At 42.9% G+C, this 19695-nt stretch overlaps 1 protein-coding gene across 2 annotated transcripts in view; it reads left to right on the top strand.

Moving 5' to 3' along the window:
- Positions 1 to 19098, top strand: part of Efl1 (elongation factor like GTPase 1) — a 128375-nt gene extending 109277 nt beyond the window's left edge. For both annotated transcript variants that reach the window (XM_005077846.4, XM_021231686.2), the window contains exons 18-20: positions 748 to 1727; positions 13409 to 13593; positions 18755 to 19098. In XM_005077846.4, coding sequence (XP_005077903.1) covers positions 748 to 1727; positions 13409 to 13593; positions 18755 to 18943 — 1354 coding nt within the window. In that variant the 3' untranslated portion in view covers positions 18944 to 19098. The remainder of the gene's footprint in view (positions 1 to 747; positions 1728 to 13408; positions 13594 to 18754) is intronic.
- The last annotated feature ends 597 nt before the right edge of the window (positions 19099 to 19695 follow it).

The raw sequence follows: 19695 nt of genomic DNA, 5'->3' as shown, positions 1-19695 counted from the left end.
AGTCAGTACTGCAGACACCACCTATGTGAAGCTATGGGACCCTGTGAAGCTATTCAGATAAATATTGGTTAAAATCCAGTGAAATTGAAAATTCAGTTCCTAACAGAACTAGTCTAATTTCCAATGCTCAGCCATAATGTGGCTATTTACATTTAAATGAAATTAAACATCTTTTTCTTCTGTTGTACTAGTCACGTTTCCAATGCTCAGTCATCACAGAGAAGATAGCTTCTTGTCACTGCAGAAAGTTCATGGTAACATGCTATTCTAGACAAACTCCTGGGCTGGTCTGGCTTCGTGTGAGCCTCCTTGTCTATTCAGAATGTCTCGTACAGCTCAGCTCTGACTATTGTGAGTCTCTGACTGTCTCTTCAGAGTTGTAATCACTAGGCTCTTCTTCTCCAGACTTGGGTCTGGCAGATTTGATTTTAAAGAAGTCATATGTCAGATCCTATTGCAGTGTTTATTTTCCGCTCAAAATGATCTTACCTAAATAGATGGTTTAAATTTGTCTTGAGAGTGAACAAAGCAGTGACATCCTAGCACAAGCAAAGAGCTCCCCAGAGGTACATTCCCATCAGAGGCTGTCTCTCAGTCTGAAATAAAAGCACTTTGTGAATTGAAACAGAATGTAAATTACAGGCCTCTCGTAGAAAATGATTTTTCTATTTCTTTGTTTTTCCACCATCTCCATGTGTAATTCAAGGCTATGATTCTAACTATCTGCTCCTTCTCTTGATTTCATAGGTTCGCAAAGATTCACATCAGTGTATCTGAACCCATTATTCCATTCAGAGAAACAATCACAAAACCTCCCAAAGTTGACATGGTCAATGAAGAAATAGGCAGACAACAAAAAGTTGCTGTCATACACCAAACAAAAGAAGAACAAAGCAAAATTCCAGAGGGCATCCACGTTGACTCTGATGGGCTGATCACCATCACAACGCCCAATAAACTAGCCACTCTCAGTGTTCGGGCCATACCTCTTCCAGAAGAGGTTACTCAGATTCTAGAAGAAAATAGTGACTTGATTCGTTCCATGGAGCTTTTGACATCCTCCTTGAATGAGGGCAAAAATACCCAGGGAATTCATCAGAAGACCCAAGAGAAAATTTGGGAATTCAAAGGAAAACTTGAGCAACACCTAATAGGGAGAAAATGGAGGAACACTGTTGACCAAATCTGGTCATTTGGCCCAAGAAAATGTGGACCCAACATACTTGTCAGTAGAAGTGAAGATTTCCAGAACTCAGTATGGTCTGGCCCAGCTGGCAGAGAATCAAAAGAAGCTAGTAGATTCCGAGACTTTGACAATAGCATTGTGAGTGGTTTCCAGCTAGCAACCCTCTCTGGCCCCATGTGTGAAGAGCCCCTCATGGGTGTCTGTTTTGTTCTAGAAAAGTGGGAACTAAATAAATGTGCAGAACAAGGAGCAAGTGATAAACAGAACCAAAAGCAGTGTGATCTGGCAGAAGAAGGACAGGAAGAAGGTAAAACCTGTCACAGTGGAGATGAAAACCAAGAGCAACAAGATGGCTGCTCTGAGCCCTTTGAAGGGACTTCCCCAAAAGTCGAATCTCCAGTCACTGACTGCTATGGACCCTTCTCAGGGCAGCTCATTGCCACCATGAAAGAAGCTTGTCGCTATGCTGTGCAGGTGAAGCCTCAACGCCTGATGGCAGCTATGTACACATGTGACATCATGGCCACCAGTGATGTTCTCGGTAAGGAGGGAAGGGCGAAGATAGAGAGGTGCCCTGAGTAACACAAAGTCTGCATCTTAAACCCACTTTTTAAGAAATGTGTTTATGTCCTGACTACATTTTTCCCTCTCTCCTACCATCACCTCCCCCACCTCCCATCTAGCCCACCCCCCTCAATCTGTTACTCCTCTGTTTCTGTTCAGAAAGGGGCGGCCTCCCATGGGTATCAACAAAACATGACATATCAAGTTGCTGTAAGACTAAGCACCTCCCCTTTAGTTAAGTCTGGGCAAGGAAATACAGTATGAGGAATAGGTTTCCAAGAGCCAGTAAAAGAGTCAGAGACAGCCCCTACTACCATTGTTAGGAGTCCCACAAATTGTCCAAGCTATACAATAGCCACGTAAATAGAGAGGGCCTAGATTGGTCCCATGCAGACTCCCTGATTATTGAGTTTGGTGTGGATGTTTTGGTGTTCGTTTAATACTGTTTCACTGGGGCTTAGTTTCTTCTACTAAAAGGGGGAATAACAAGGTATGTGATTGTAGGTTGTGAAAATTCAAGTGAGAACACAAACACCATTCCTCGAAGTGTCGTGCACATAGTAGGTGTCTTTTTTCTAGGAATCAACTGTAAGAGAATATACAGGAAGAAAATTAACCAGAGAGTTTATTGTCTTTCCTCTAACCATAAGGTCTTTTGAGTCCATACACAGTTAATTACGTTCTAAGTAAGTTTTTTTATTATTATTATTAGTTCCCAAAAGAAGAATCTGAGATTTTTTTCCAAAAGAAATTTAGGCTTGTATCACAATAAAATTCTTTGAGACAAGCTGAATATCTGTAACAGCATTTCAAAACAGCGTGACTAAACAACTTAGGCAGATTTAGTCACAGAGGCTACTGAACAGCAGTGTGCCCTGTGATGAAGGTCTGTAAGTGTGGGCTGTGCACAGTGTTCCTCCACTCTTTCTAAATGTAGCAGACCCACCAGCTCCTCATACAGCCTCTAACTAGCCCATTCCCAGATGTTAGTCTACATTTCCCTTGAGAGCCTTCTTAAAGAGACAGAGATGGAGCTGAAATCAAGAGATGGTGATTCCTTCGAATCCTAGAGAACTCATCTGCATTCTCTTTTACTCTGGCAGTCTGCATGCCACATCTACTTCTAAACTGGTAGTGGGCAGCTCAGCCATTTCCATGATTAGTCACTGTCTCCTTTATTGAGCGTAAGGTCAGTCTGCTACTCCTTTCCGCCATGTGTGTACTGCCTCGTCTCTGGAGCAGTGATTTTTGTATTTGAGAATATGGGTTTCCTAATTTTCTACTTGGGAGGAAGCTACCCTGATCCTTCAGCTGTTTCTATGGTTTTGTGCCCATTCACCATTCCAGTAGTCCATTGGACACATTTCACTTGGTCAGTATCCTTCCTAAGTAAAGCAACCATGTCTGAACCCATCACCCAAGAGACCTGCCAGGAGACAAACACTATTACCTCTCATTTGGGTTAGCATTCTTCTCATGGAGTTTAGGGATTGAGTCTTATTGGCCCCATTTTTGTTTTCAAAAACATGTCTTCTTGCTGTTTCCCCAAAATCAGGATCCCTGCTGTGGTGATGACCTAAACTATACAAAAATTAGGTAGTCTCATGTTCTCTTTTATTTGTGTATCAATAATCTGAGTCTATATAATTAATTTTCTTGTTGCATATTGTATAATAAGCAATACAACTGTACAAAGGAGAAAAATGGCCAAAAATTTAAACTCTGTGTAGAACAAATTCTCTTTGGTCTTAATAAAAACTCGATCAGAGAAGCAGAGCAGCCAGCCACTACAGTTCTTACCTCTACCATTGCTAAGACCAAAGGAGTGATCCTGTCCTCAGGCTGTATCCTCAGAGGGTCTTATAGTTCTCTCTCCACTCAGCTATCTCCCTCCTCATCTCCACCTCCTTAGTGCTGGGATTAAAGGCGTGTGACTCCCAAGTACTGGGATTAAAGGTGTGAGCCACCACTGCTTGGCTCTGTTTTTCTTTTAGACTGGATTAATTTCATGTAGCCCAGGGTGGCCTTGAACTAACAGAGATCCATCTGCCTCTGTCTCCCGATTGCTGGGATTAAAAGTGTGTGCCACCACTGCCTGGCCTCTATTGCTAACTGGTATGGCTAGCTCTGCACTCTTATCTTTATGGAAGCTTTATTTATTAGATCATAAACAAAATATCACCACAGCTAAGCACATGGATTCCTTTTCCTTTTTTTTTTTTCCCCACATGTAAGTCAACTATCAGTGAACCAAGCATTTTAATAAGGCCACAGTCCTTCATGTTGCCACTGCCCTGGTTACCAGCTTACCAGATGTCTGAGGAGAAGAAAGATCCTTACTCACCTCTCTCCCTGAGAGTAGGGTCATGCAGGTATAGAGGATGGGAGCTTTCTTGCTGTCCCCATGAGCCTCATGCCAGCCCTGCCCAGGTCGTGCACACTTTCCTTGTTTGGGAACAATGAGAAGGCTCCTCCGTGATACAATAGCGCTTTATTTTGATGGGATCAGCTTATTGTAAATGTGCTGGACACGCTGCTGATCTGTCTATAACCAGTAACCTTCCTCCACCCACTACATAGAAGTTAGATGCCGGCTCTCACCTCTTCCTTTCAGAAGAATCATTCATAGTTGACTTCTTTTTTTGGTTTTTTTTTTTTTCTCACTTTCCTCAGAATCTGTTGTCATATGCCTTGTTGATTTTTGTGCTTGTTTTTTTCCTTTTCTCTTTATATTTGAAGTGGTCTTTCTAATGTCCACAGTCTGCGTAGGTCCTCATCTGTACCTCCACCACTTGGGATAAGAGAAACGTTTCCTCCTCAAATCACTGTCAGTTCTACTTGGCATCCCAGGTAGCATGGCACTTGTCATTTGTCTCCTGCACAAATGCTATACCACTAAGCTGCATTCCTGACTTTTGTCCTTGGTTTTCTGAAAAGACAAGTTTACAACATAACATGGAAGTCAGAGGCAGCTGTTCCTGTTACCAGGTTGAAATTCCCAGCAAACTGTCTGGTTACCCAAAACCACACCCAGCCCTGTGTGTGACTCATCCTCCCTAGGGTAATACTTCAATACTGTCATCCTGTTCTTTTATCTTCGTGTTGACACACCTTACCTGGCTGCCATACATAGTTGTGTGACTTCCCAGAGCCAGATGCCCATCTGGACCCATTTACTTGTACCCTTCTTTCTTTGGAGTGAAGTCTGGCTTTCCTTTGTCCAAGTAGCACTCAAGTCCCACTGTGCCAGGTCTTCCATGTGCAAATATGTATGTGGTTTGCTTAGAATGGACATTGGTTTCCAAGACCTACCTTCAACCACCCCTACCACAATGAATCCTTCTGGATTCTTTCACCCCTTTCCTCTCCTGAATTGCTTTGAAGTCGAGTTCCCGGAGCATCTCCCCTGAGATCTGTTTTCTCCTGGCATTTGGGGGTGTTCTTTGGTATGGACAGCCAAGAGTTCAGGGTCCATCAACACAGATATTGACATGTTTTTTTGTTTTATTTTTTTCTTTATCTTCCAAATTCCACAACTTCAATTGGAAAAAGAAATGGATAAGTTTACTCTGTTTCTAAAGCCTTTTTACTTCTTGCCAGGATAACTGGGGACTTTCCAAGATGGCTTCAGACTTTGTTAACTGTTCATTTCAATTCTCTATGAATAGTCACATAGTGACTTGTGGTCCTTTTTATTTAATAAGATGAGTTTTTACTTCTTTTCAGCTTTTTGCTTTTATGCTTTATTTTTATTTTATATGCATTGCCTGCATGTGTTTTGTTTTTGTGTTTTATATGTTTTGCCTACATGTATGTCTGTGTGAGGGTATCAGATCTTGAAGTTACAGACTGTTGTGATCTACCATGTGGAGGCTGGGAGTTGAACCCAGGTTCTCTAGAAGGGCAGTCAGTGCTCTTAACCACTGAACCTTCTCTCTAGCCCTGGTTTTTTTATTTCTTAATTCTTCCTGCATAGGTTATTAAAACCTATCTTTCCTTACATATCAAAATGGGAAACTTTGTAAGAAAATACTCATTTCCAAATTATCTTGGCAAAAGATTCCAAGAAAATATCCTATTTTACAAAAAAAAAAAAGAAAAAGAAAAAGAAACTTTTAAAAATAAATCTATGGTTCTATTGTTATTGTGTTCACCCATAAAAGTTTCCTCTTATGGGCCTGTTTAGCCATCATAAATACTGCTTTGTCATGTGACCAATCAGTTGTCTATCTTTTTCTTTCTTCAGACCTGTTACTTTTGTCCAACAGTTCTAGAATTTTAATCACAACCGTGATTATTGGCCTAATTTAACACATAGGCATCAGCACTGTCATTGTAAGAATGTATGTGTTTGAACAAGCTGGAAACATCCTGACTACCATTGAGCTTGTAAAGCCCCTTTTTCCCCCTCTTCATTTGAAGTCCTTTGTATGGTTGACCAGCATCATCTTCAACAAGATCTGGTTGAACAGCATGTGTTATCCACAAGTCAAGCATGATTCTTTCCTTGACAGAGGAGTTAAGGAGACAAAGTTTAATGACACGAAGTGAATAGAGCAAAATCCAGTTGTTTAGTGTACTGGTTTCCAGTGACATGTTATAAGAAATTGGGATTAGTAGGAAGGGGCATGGGGTGGGTCTTTCAAAAGTGATAGGATGTTGAAATGGGCCTGGCTGTACTGAATCATTCCAGGCTCAGCCAGCATCTACTGCACACAGAAGAGCACAACTGAGCTCATGCTCATTCCTGATTGGCTTTAGGAACTGTTTAGTTCAGTGCTCCCTCTCTGGGCCCAGACACTGTGCCTGTTAAACCCCTGCAAACTGACACTGTGTTAACAGTCCCACTGGGGGCCTTAGCTAGTTCTTTCAGAGTGTTACTCTGAGAGTTTTATGTCACCTGGATTTGATTGTGCCCTCTGCATCTGTAGGAAGTCTACAATGACAGTACAAACGAAGCAGTGCATAGAGAATCACTGAAGACCTTCCGGGGCTAGGTCCGCTACTGTAACGTGAAGTCTTCCCACCAGCCGCCTGGGTGTTGCTGCTGTCTCAGCCCACAAATAACACACAGGACACTATATTAATTACAAAGCTGTTGGCCATTTGCTTAGTTTCTTACTGACTAGCTCTAACTTAAGTATTTAACCCATAATTGTTAATCTAAGTATTTCCATGTGGTCTAATCTTACTGGAGGAAGGGTCCGGGCTTGTTACTCCTCCTGCGTCCTACATCGTGACTCATTGTGCCTCTCTTTCCCAGAATCCTCGTCTACTCCTAGTCCCACCTATCTTCCTTCCCTATTGGCCAACAGTCCTTTATTTACATATACACAGAAGGACTTCTCCTATCATCTCCTCTTTTCTGTCTAAATAAAAAGAAAGATTTTAACTTTAACATAGTCAAATTATATATAACAGAACAGTTATCAAGTAAGAACTATAGTTACAATATTTAATCTATTAACATTTAGTAAGATTTAAAGAAAGTATTTTATCATCTATCTGTGTAAGTCTAAAGTCTTATATGTAGCTTATCTTTTATCATAACTAAGGAAATCTGTAACTATAACTATCTGTCTTAAACTCCATCAAAGACCACAGAAGGATAATATATAAACATTAGAATTGACAGAGACATCTCGCTACCTGGACAGTCACCCAAGTTCCTCTGCAACATTGGGGCATCCATTTTCAGCCCATAGGCCACAGTGTGTCTAGAAGACTTCTCAGCAAAGCAGGAAATTTTAAACTGTCCATCTGCATTGGCAGTTTGTTAGTCATTTTTCTGTGTCCTGCAGAATGTCTGGCAGACTCTTCCATGAAGCAGGAACACTGTAGGACTGTTCAAGTTCAGCAGTCATTTTCCTGTGGGTCCTGCATGTCCATTTTATATAGCAGCAGTCAAACAGTCCAGGCAAGAGCAGTTTCTTGCCCAAATGGCTAATCTTGCCATGTTGAAAGCAAACTCCATAACGAATTTCTTCAATGCCCATCTTTCTCTCAGACGTAATTGGTGCTGCCAGGAGCAGACATTTCTCATTGTCAAGAAAAACTCTAAACCATTTTAAATGCACTTTTCGAAGGTCTTTGAAAGGTTTAAAGACTATCTATCTATCTATCTACCTACCTACCTACCTACCTACCTATCTCAAATATATCTCTGTGTATCTAGAAAACCTAACTATACTTCTGACTTTTATAGGTGACTATATACAATCTGTATTTAATTATGCATTACATTTTAAAAGATCAATATAAACACAATACTTAAACAAGAGAAATGTACACATCAGAAAATTGACCGTAAATTTGTATCAATAAATGAAAATCCATACCAATACAAAGTATTCATTTCTATACCATAATCCCCTTTTACCTTTTAAAAGAGAGTGGTGGTGGTCATTAACCATTTATAACCAACCCCATTTAAATGAAAACAAAGATATATAAACAATATTTGGGAATTTGGACATTGTTCATTTCAAACTGCTTCCTGCTGGTAGGGGGTGCTGTCCATACCTTGGACATCATGACAAAACACAGAAACATGGCTAAGTCCTTGTTTTTGTAGTCTGTAAGGCTGCATCATCTCAACTGTTTCAGATACTGGACTGCCTGGGACAGTGCTTCAGGAGGTCTGACTTCATCAAACCATAGAAGCCTTGAAGGAATCCACTGCCTTTCATTTTCTGTGGAAACAGAAACAAAAATGTTTTCCCAAGTAACCTGTCCTTATAGTTAAATTTAGAAGCCAAAGCATTTTTAAATATATAAGTTGGATTAATTTAGCAGCATTTATAATCAAGTATATTTCAGCAGTTGTTCCTTAGCAATTGAACAATTGAAGAACACAATAGCATACAGTATCCAGACTCTCTGTGTATTTTTCATCTTTATGTGGCATTTTTATTACTCTATTTCTTTTTTTTTTTATTAATATTTTTTTTATTTTCCATTTTAAATTTAGATAAGAAACAAGGTTGCTTCACAAGTCAGTATGAGGTCCCTCTCCCTTTCCCTCCCCTCCTCCCGTGCCCTCCCCCCATCCCCCCCCCCCCCCGTTATCCCCTCATTCCCGCAGGGAGGGTGAGGCCCTCCATGGGGGTGTCCATAGTCTGTCATTTCATATAGGGCAGGGCCTAGACCCTTCCCCAAGAGTTCAGGGTGAGAGTGCACCTCACATTGTTCTACTCTATTTCTTTTACTTTTATTTATTCATTTTTTTCTCTGAGACAGGGTTTCTCTATGGAAATCTGCCTGCCTCTGCCTCTGGAGTGCTGGGATTAAAGGTTTGTGCCACCAGACCCAGCCATTATCCTGTTTCTTTTTCTCTTCCAAGCCTATGTATATTTTTTAAACAAACTATGAACCTTTAGAGGTTTTACTTCATCTGAATCTGACATTACTGTAAATCTTTATGTTTTTCTGGCCATGTGTCTTTATTTGCTAAACAACATTGGTAAAATTAAAGTGGCAGTGGCTGTTTTAGCCGCTGACTTTTCAACATGGCTGGTGTAAGTTTACTGCCCACACTGGGAGCTGTGCTCACTGCCTTAATCTATGCCGACATCCAGCTTGAAGATAGGTCACTGCCACTGACAGCTGCTCATACACACCATTCTTGTTTGGTCGCAGGGCCTTGTAAAGAGCCCTGCGGGGGTTTTTTTTTGCCTCTTATGCTGAGTCAGGAAGAATCCCTTAAGGGAGCCGCATGAGTCTCTGCCTGTCTCTAGCAAAATAGAGCTCACCTGAGAAAAATGCTGCTACCAAGAAGCTGTGTTTGCCTCTGTTCTTTTGATTGTAAAATCCCTTTTTAAGCTTTTATCAGGTTTTAAGTGAAAGCTCTTACTACCAACATTTTTGGTGCCATATTGTTGTGGGATTCCCACCTGGGTCCCATGATCACATGGCGATGACTCTCTTCACTACATTTCCCAGAATCCTCCTAGACTCCTAGTTCTACTTATCTTGCTTCCCTATTGGCCAACAGTGCTTTATTTACATATACACAGAAGGACTTCCCCATCATGCTACACCAACTTCCTCTAACCCTGTAGCTGACCTTGTTTGTAGTAGCAAGCAGCCCACAAGCCCAGTGAGTCTGCAGGTGCCACATCCATCCTGTTAGCTTCATTTGCTTGATTTCACATTCTGGTAGCTCGGTGACAGGAGAAAGCTTTTATGTAAACTTGTTTGTAAGACTTAAGAAATTCTAAATGTCTGTATGTGCGTTTGAAAGTTGTTCACCTGTGTTACCGACACTTACAGAAATCATGAGAGGAAAGAAAAAAAATCTTCCTTGGAAATCAACCTTTTATTTCCCATTTTACTTATTTATTCATTTATTTATTGTCATCACTTTCTTGGAATGCTGTGCATAGTTGTGACCTCATGGTATAACTAATTTAATAATTTTACTTTAGTATGTTCTTTTCAAAGCATGCCTCTCTTTAGCCACTTATTACATAATTTTCTTTTTAACCTCTACATAATTCCTATGAACTTGATGTGCTATAATTTGCTGACCTATCATCCCCCATTTGGAAATTCATTTCATCTTTGTTCATTATAGGAGAAAGTATACTGTGAACAGCTGCTCTCTTTTCTATATTCGGAAAGACAACAAACCTTTGTTTGCCTCCCATCTTTAGAGGTTGTAGACTACTCTTAGTTGTTACATTGAAAGAAAATGCATGTTAATCTGTAATGCTGTAAAGACCGTGCTCCATGGAACCGGCATGGAAGGAGAGTTCAAGTTGTTCATGAGTGTCCTTGAATCTGAAAAGAATGCTTACAGGGTTGGACTAAGATGACATATTTTAGGTGAGCAAGCCGAGGCTCTAAGTGGAAGTCCTCCAACATACACTGAGATGTGAGCAGTTCATTTGGGCTGGGAAAGCACCCAGCATGTGCTCTATTCACCAGAGCTGAAGTCCTGTTAAGCACCAGGCCAGGTACAGGCTGAGGTGCAGTTATGTGGTGCAGTCATGGTCAAAACCCTCCCCACTGATTTGATGATGTTGTAGTTCTTCTTTTCATGAAGACTTTTCTTGTGGTGCTGTCTGTAGAACATGGACTCTGACTGCGCATGAGCAAAGGAAGTACGGACTGGTCTGATGTCCCTGTCCCAGTAAAGGAATAGCGAAGCATTTACAGTTAGCAGCCTGGGACAGAAACCCTTGTTGATTTCCCAGTGACAGAGGTAGCAGGGTTAGAAGGTGCCCAAAGGCTTCTAAGCTTTAGGAACACCTATCCACAGTGACATGGGAAGTTTTATTATGTTGTTTTCATCTCTTAGGTGATCCATTACTATGCCTCAATTTTAGGATGTAGTTCTAGTAGAATTCAAATTGAATGACTCAAAAGTACATGATTAATTGCATTCAGTTTCAATTACAAGTATTGATCCCAACTGTTGCTATGGCCCCTGAAGGAGAGGAATTGCCAGCCTGAGCAGCAGCATTCAGCAGTTTGTCCTCATTAGCCCTTATCATGGCTCATTCGCGCCAGTCTCCCTGTTCTTTCTTGCACCTAATGCTTACTATTCACTTTCATAGACTAACTTAATTGTTCTCTGAGAATATGGAGCTAGGAAGATTGTTCCGTGGATATAAGCACTTGCCCCACAAGCCCAAGGACCTGAATTCCAATCCATATTGGCTTAGGTAGGAAGACAGCTGGGATACGACAGGAAATTCAAAGCCTGTCAAGGGGCTCTAGACCAGAAAGCTGTCTTCAAGTGCCTAAGAGGCTGGCTTATAGAAGAGGTATCACACGTGTCCCACATGATAAATCTAGGATGATAGGTAAGAACTTCAAATCTCCAGGTTTCAGACTCAAGACTTGTGTAGCTGTCAAAGACAGAAGGGGCTGCCTAGGAGGAGGAGAAAGCTGGGTTTAGGAAATAAATGCCGAGTTTACCTGACTCATCAGGTAAAGATTGCTGACCCTCAAGTTCCTTCCAACTCACTGTACCATGATTCTGTAGCTAACATTCCCAGTACCAATGACAGAGCAGGTGCTATTCCTAGAGGGTGGTTTGCCTCTTGCACTTGGACTTGAGTTTAGAAGAGAATGGGCTCCACAGTGATGTGCACTGGGCATTGTAACATAGGTGAGGGGCCTAGTGTAGGTAGAGTCTTAGGAATCGCCCAAGATTAGCCTACCACATACACGATATGGGAATTGGTTCGAGGCTGCACGGAATGCTCATAGGAAAGTTATACCTTCAGGAGTTACAGAAATCAACAATGGTAGCCCAGGAGGAGCCAGGGGCAAAAAGAAGGCTTGGCACAGGCATACCCATCAGAGGTCTCCGGTGCCTCAGAGAGGTCATGAGAGCCAGGTTGAGAAGTCCACTGGTTAGGAGCATGGACATTAGCATCCGACTCCAAGAAGCAGTTTATTAGAGCCCAGGGCTGCTCAAAGAACCTGGAGTCACAGAGCATTTGAAGAAGTTAGAAGTCCCTGCTTTAGAAATGGGAAGAAGTGGGAGCGGGTGGGGCTGTCAGACAAGTGGAGAGGTCGTGACCTCGTAGCTAATAGAAGGGTCATTGCCTTAATCCTGGAGGCCTTGTGGCACATTTTTCTGCCATTTGTCTCCAGTGCCCTTCCTAATCACTAGTAGCATAGGGAATCTGCAGAAAGGAAGGTGTGGGCCAGTGTTCCTCCCAGCCCTCAGTTCCCGGGTTAAGAAGCAAAGATGGGTGAATAGAGGTGGCTGCACCAGACACATCCCCTTGTACTGAGAGGTCAGACCTCAGAGTGGCGTCTAGGTAGACTTTAATTCTGCCAGCTGCAGCTGCACACGTACACATGCGCAGATCAAAATACAGCTAACCAAAAGGCCTTTTCAGCTGCAGGTGAAAGGCGGGGCTCTAATGAGCATGCCTGCTAGCTTAACGTATCTCTGTTGCTCTCAATCCGTTCTGCTTGCTAGTTGAAAGGACACCCTGAACACCCACAGACATCTGTGCAGGTGCCACACCCAGGGGCAGATGCCTTCCTCCTGAGTATAAGGCCGAATCTCACCTCAAGGCAAATTTCTACTGTCAGTCTAGTGAAGTTGCTAAAACTCTCGTTATGTGGCACTAGAGACTGTTAGCAGATATTAAAGATTCCAAACATGATCTATCTCCAGAGGAATAAAATGCGCATGCTCAACACCACTGGAATATTATGGAGCAAATGTTTACATGGATATGGTAATCACCAATCTTTTGATCAGTGTGAAAATGCCATTGCTAGTTGCTTGGTTACTGAACTCAAATGGTCTCTTGTCACCGTTTTGGCCATCATATTGAGAATACACATAGCTGCTAATGCATTTTAATATTTGTAAGATTCCAGTAACATTCTTCTCCTTGGATTTCATACCCAAAGATAACTCTGCTTGTAATTCAGAGGTTGTGTTTCTTAGACTTTATCATGTGGATTGTCACTAGGGACAGATGAGATTCTTGTTTATCTTTTATTTGTAATTTTTTTCTAACTTTCCCCCTTTAATTAGCAGTTAGATATTCCTTGTTTTATAAATCAGGATTATTGAGAACATCCCTGAGCCACTGCCATTGTCCTTACTGGGTGTGTAAATCATATGTGGCTTTGGGTCAAGTCATGATCAGTTAATGAACTTAAGTGGTTTTGTTTCTACAGGACGAGTCTATGCCGTGTTGTCAAAGCGAGAGGGTCGAGTGCTTCAGGAAGAAATGAAGGAAGGGACAGACATGTTCATCATCAAGGCCGTGCTGCCTGTGGCCGAAAGCTTTGGCTTTGCAGATGAAGTCAGGAAGAGGACCAGCGGGCTGGCTAGCCCACAGCTGGTATTCAGCCACTGGGAGGTAAGATGCAGCCCCACCCTCTAGGACTGGGCACAGGCTGAGTGAAACTGGCCTTCACTGGTGTGGGTGACCCAGGCAAGGGGCAAGTGAAAGCTGGCTGATAGCACTAGTTTGCATTCTTTTTCTAATGTAAAATGGAAGAGACAGAAGGTTTCATCCATTGTCCTCCTGCTGCAGACGGATATTAGGTTAAAGATAAAGGACAGCTGTTCTGAAAGTGAATCTTGAAGGACGCTTCCCTAATGGGTAGGAGGATAGGGAGAGACTTGTCCAGCATTTTGAGGGGAGAACTCTTCAAGGGGGGGTCTGCAGTTTGTCTCTATAGTCTTCTGTCATCTGGGCATTGGGGTTCTATGGCTTCCCCAAGAGGAGTAGTTAGCTCATCACAACCCTTCCCCATCCACATATGTGGGGTCAAGTGAGCAGCAAATTCTTCTGTACTCTCGGAGAAGAGAAAGGGGTTGTGAATACAAAGCGTGTGGGAGGAGTCGGGTGAGCCTTCCTGAAGAAGGCCTTCAAGGAGAATTAGCAGTTAACCAGCCGAGAGAAGGCTTGATCAGAAGGAACGGAGGCCAGCCAGGGAAAACTAAACGGAAGTCATGAACAGAAGTCTTTTAAATGAAAGCCAGAGGACAGGCTGTTCCAAAGAAGCAGTATTTTCTTGTTTGTAGGAACCTAAGTCACTCCAGTTCACTTCTTCTATGGTGGCTTGTAATGTGGGAGGGAGCAATGCTCTTGTCAAATAGCTCACTTGTAGATACCGAGTCTGCCAATTATTGGACAGCGTGCCCAAAGACTTCACTTCTGTGTCAAACCCTCACCTCAGGCTCCATGTTGCAGCCCTCCTAGCTACTCAGAGGATTTCTTTTTTACCATCGTCGTCTCTCACCTTCTCTGGCCTGATGACTTTCTTTCTCCAGGACCCTTTAAACAGAGCTTAAATTTAGATGATTAATGAAGTAGAAAATAATTGAGTAAAACCTTTCTTTTTAAACTGAGATTTATAATCAAGGAAGCCAGAAAGGAAAAAATGATGACACTGGAGAAGCTGGCTTTGGACAGGGCACGTGTGATTTTAATTCAGCGGTCCCTGTCACCTGGATTGGTGTGGATTCGGTGTCCAGTCCAAAGCCCTGGGCTATCTGCTTCTCCCTAGAAAACGTAAAGTTCTTTAGCACTCAATAGAAACAAGCTGAATGCTCTGACTTAGCTGTTAGTACAGACTGTGTTTAACAGTGACTTTTTTTGCATTTTTCAATACTGAATGATCTTGTGATGGTTTCCTTCATCTCCTTTTTACCAGGTAGTCTTCATCTCTGTGTCTCATTGTGTAGAAACAGCCCCAAAACACTTAATTTACCATTATTTCATAGCTCACAGATAGTCATTTCCCATTCATCCAAAATTCTAGTGTTTCCGCGTGGGTTTTGGCTCAACACTCACTTTTTACATAAAACACAAAGCAGTAAGGAATAGAAATAGATTTAAAGTGGCAGTGCCTGGAGATTGGGAACTGTCAGCAGTGTTCCTGGGGTCCTACTCACCAGGCGCACAGTGACAGAACTATGCAGCTAATGTATAACTGAGTGCGATGGGTCCACTTCTAAGTGGTGACCTTGAGAGGTGCAACAGTGACCTCATTGATGCTGCCCTTGCTAAACAGTGTTCAGAGCTCAGGCTTCTGATATCTCAGGCCATCTCACAAGGGTGGCCTTGGTCAATGCTGGCACAGAAAACTGGGTTACAGTGTCTCTGTTCCGAACACAGCATGCTGGGTACATAATGCCCGAGACTGGCTATAAACAGCTTGAAATAAGCATTTGGAGCTATTACACTGACTTCGTCATTGGATGAGTGATACATCATATATTCTATTTTTGTTTTAAAAGATTGTGGAAGGAGGGAGACTGGAAGTAAGTTTTTCAGGTTAGCCTTGAACTTGCTATGCAGCCACAGCTTGCCTTGAATCCCTGATCCTCCTGCCTCTGTTCTCTGCCCAGTTAATAAAGTTACATGTTTACACCATCAGACCTGCCCCCACCAAAATAATAATAATAATTTAGACTGAGTCTTTCTTTGAAAATGATTTTATTGAACCTCTTTAAATTTTTATGAATGGGTTTGGGATGAAGGCTGGGGGTGGTAAAAAAGCTTGCTGTGCAAACATGAGAACTTGAACTCAAACCCCCAGCTCCAATGTAAAAAAAGCATGTGTGGCTGCAAATGTCTGTAATCCCAGCACTGGGAGGAAATGACAGGCAAATTCTGGCTCATTATCGAGCTAGCCTAGTGAAGATACCAGGCATTTTCCTTGTACACATTCATAGCCATGCTCCACACAGGCAAATGTGTTATGGAGAAAAGGGAAAAGACTGCTCTAATGGAGGCATCCCAAAATACAGTGACCACACAGGCAGAGGGTACTTCTCCTTCCAGTCTAAGAAGGCAGTGCAGAGCTGACATATGGCTCAGAGTGACAGCCCAGGCTCATCCCCTCTTTCCTTGATGGTTATAGCTGCATCCCAGCCAACAGGGCTGGGCTGAGAAAGAAGACCCTCTCCTCCCCCTATAATACACATTGGATTTTGCTCATATTACTTTATCCAGTCATATGACCACATCTAACAAGGAAGCTGAGAAATGTGCTCTTTAACTAGGTCAGGAGTCCACAAAATGGTGCACATTGTCTGTTGGAGTAAATACAATTTTATTAGAGTATAGCCTTACAAGCTCACCCAGGTTTTTTTTTTTGTAGCTGCTTTCAAAAAAGAGCTAAATAGTTAAGATATAATATTTTCAAGGTGTGTCTAGCTCTTACAGAAGTATTCCTGCACCCCCAAACCCATTTGGCCATGTGGCCATCTGTCATTACAGAAACAGGTTTACCAGTTTCTATAGTCAATACAGAACAAGGTTTATCAGTAGGTGAATCCTCACACAGGAGCCATGGTAAGTTTTACTTTTTACTATCCTTTGTGTCTCCCAATTTTTTCTTTTTTCTTTTTGAGTCTAAAGTGAACTTATACTCTTAGTAATGTTTAAAAGCACTAGTGTGTGGCTCAGCTGCAGACAGTTACTAAAAACAAGGCTCTTAATAATTTTAGAGAAAATTTTTGTCAAGAAAACTTCTGTCCTGGTTGTAATGCTTTCCTTCTGTCTTTTTCTTGCCACCTGCCATGGTCCTATTTCCTAAAGCTTCAAATCCTTGAACATCTTTAAAACTGCGTTGTAATTAAATGTCACTGATCTAGTACTCTCTCTCTCTCTCTCTCTCTCTCTCTCTCTCTCTCTCTCTCACACACACACACACACACACATATTTAGGTTTAGAAATAGCATGGTTGTTGAGATCTGCCTTCTCACTCCAAGGATTTTTTCCCATTTGTGTCCTGGCATACCATATAATTTACAATCAAGAGCTTTTGAGAGAAAGTGCTTCAGAAAATAGAGAAAATAAAATTACAGGCATTTTCCACGAGGAAACCTTTGAAGTCAGCAATCTCATAATTTCTTTCTAAGTTTCAGCGTTCCATGAAAGGGGGAAGAAGAGGAACTAATAACAGACACAAGGGAAAGTGTTCTCAGCCAGTGCTGCTGCATATACATGTCAGCCTAACCCCCCTACCCAGGATCTACCACTTAATCCTGAGCTGACCCTGTGGGAGGCTGGTGTCGCTGGGGGAGGCTGGACAGGTTAGGTTAGATGTGGTGATTCCCACCTGCTGGACCCAAAGGAAATGGAGCCCCTAAAGCCTAAGGGCATGTGTATACATAGTTGTGTGTGTTTGTGTGTGTGTATATACTTATGTGTCTATATCTCCGTGATGATTGGATAACAGCTCTCACTTGGGTGCCTTCCTGTTAGTTAGAAGGTGGTATACACCTCTAACTGTTGAGTTGGAAAAATTGATCTAAGGATTGAGCTCTGGTCCGTCAGGTTCTCTGTGAACCAGTGAGGAAGCATCACCCTCCTCTCCAATCTGATGACAATCCCTGCTTTGTGGTCTAGAGAGAAATTGCTATAGTTCCAAACTGGACAGCCATAGTGGACTGCCATCTCTCTTGGGCTGGAGTCTTTTTGACATGTTGATGCAGTAGATTCAGGGTGTCCACACAGGTTTGGGTAGAGTCGGGGTGTCCGCGCAAGTTTGGGTAGAGTCAGGGTGTCCGCACAGGTTTGGGTAGAGTCGGGGTGTCCACACAGGTTTGAGTAGAGTCTGGGTGTCCGAGCTGGTTTGGGTAGAGTTGGGGTGTCGCACAGGTTGGGTAGAGCCAGGGGGTAGAGTCGGGGTGTCCGCACAGGTTTGGGTAGAGTCGGGGTGTCCGCACAGGTTGGGGAGAGCCAGGGGGTAGAGTCGGGATGATGGCACAGGTTGAGTAGAGTCAGGGGGTAGAGTCGGGGTATCCGCACAGGTTGGGTAGAGTCAGGGGGTAGAGTCGGGGTGTCCGCACAGGTATGAGAGTGGTGAAGGTGAGAGATCCTGTGGCGGGTCAGACCTCAGCACACCGCATGGGAGCATTGCAGCCAAGACCCTGAAGGAATCCCCAAGGGAAGATATCAGTGCATACAAACAGCAGCCCTGTGAGCCTGTTAGGAGAAGATCAGCCAGCCTCAGGTGTCCTTAGTGGAGCTTCCAGCTAAATGGGACCCATAACACATAAAGTCCTGGGTTCAGTCCTCAACACCACATAAACCAGATGTGGTGACACACCCCTGTAATCACAGCACTTAGGAGGTAGCAACAGGAGGACCAGAAGTCATCTTCAACCACTCAGTGATTTCTGATCCATCATGGGCTATACGATGGGCTACAAAAGCGAAAAGCAAGACCACATTCACACTAGTTGATCATTTTTAGAGGTCAAGACAAAATGAATAAAGGCATACTTCGATACATCCTAGTCAGGATGGCTTCCTCATTTTCATTAATGATGAAGCTATTTTGTTGTTCTTGCTTGTCTTGTGAAATGGCTCCAGGAGAAGTCAGAATGGCAAACGCTACCAGTTTGTTGGATCTGCCCCCATTTTGTCACGGCGTATTTGTATGTTACCATTCCTAGGACGATTAAATGTCCATTGCTGAAGTTGTTTCATTAGCCAAAGACTGGTGAAATTTACCATCTGCCTCACCTTGCCTGTCCTGTCACCTTCTCTTACAAGGTCATTCCCAGTGACCCCTTCTGGGTGCCAACCACTGAGGAGGAGTACCTGCACTTTGGGGAGAAGGCAGATTCCGAGAACCAGGCCCGGAAGTACATGAATGCGGTACGGAAGCGGAAGGGCCTCTATGTGGAAGAAAAGATTGTGGAACATGCGGAAAAGCAGAGGACACTCAGCAAAAACAAGTAGCTAAAAAGAAGTAGCTACTGCTCGTGGTGGGGCCTTTTCTTTTTAATGAACTAACAAATCTTATCAAGGGTATAATTTGGGAAACTCGCATTTTGATAAATTATCTGTGCGGGTTCACTTTCAATAATAAACCTGGTCTATATATTTTAAAGGCATCAGAGAACTACTTTCCAAGTGTTTCTTTAATTGATTCTGGTTCGGGGTTAAACTAAAGGTATAACATTGTAGAGAGTTACTGACACCATCCTCAGCAGTGAGGGCAGGCCCCTAGTGCTAGCACTGTTGGGCAGACCCCATGGGCGGGACTGCACCCCTCAGCCCTGAGCAGCTACTCAGCTCACATTGGCCAAGCTTCTGTCCTGTGCTATGTGCCAAGGATGTCCTCGTGTGAACTTCACCTGAGTTTCCTAGTTCTCAGTCCCATCATTTGCAGCGACCACTTACTCAGGGAACAGCTGCTTTTTCAAAAGTGCCAGTCAGCTGCAGCGTTAGCTAGCAAAAGCACCCCGCTCCAGCCTGTGCGCCAAGCTCCTTAGCAGAGTGCCACTCCTTCCTAAATTAGTGTCCCTGAGCACTGTGCTCTGGCCTTTGAGTTAAAACAGGAAAATAATTTTTGTAATTGCTATTCCCCCTTAAACATACCAAAGGGCTGTAAGCCAGTGTGCATGGGGTCGCCGCCATTACATTAATTTTTTTTCTATAGTCTCGGTTGTCCTACTTAGGGTGATCCCCACTTAAGGAACAAATGCAAT

This window comes from Mesocricetus auratus, unplaced genomic scaffold (genome assembly GCF_017639785.1).
Source record: "Mesocricetus auratus isolate SY011 unplaced genomic scaffold, BCM_Maur_2.0 Super-Scaffold_4256, whole genome shotgun sequence".
NCBI classification, from domain to species: domain Eukaryota; kingdom Metazoa; phylum Chordata; class Mammalia; order Rodentia; family Cricetidae; genus Mesocricetus; species Mesocricetus auratus.
The sequence above is the reverse complement of the archived record's forward strand: the minus strand, read 5'-3'. Positions and strand labels throughout refer to the sequence as shown.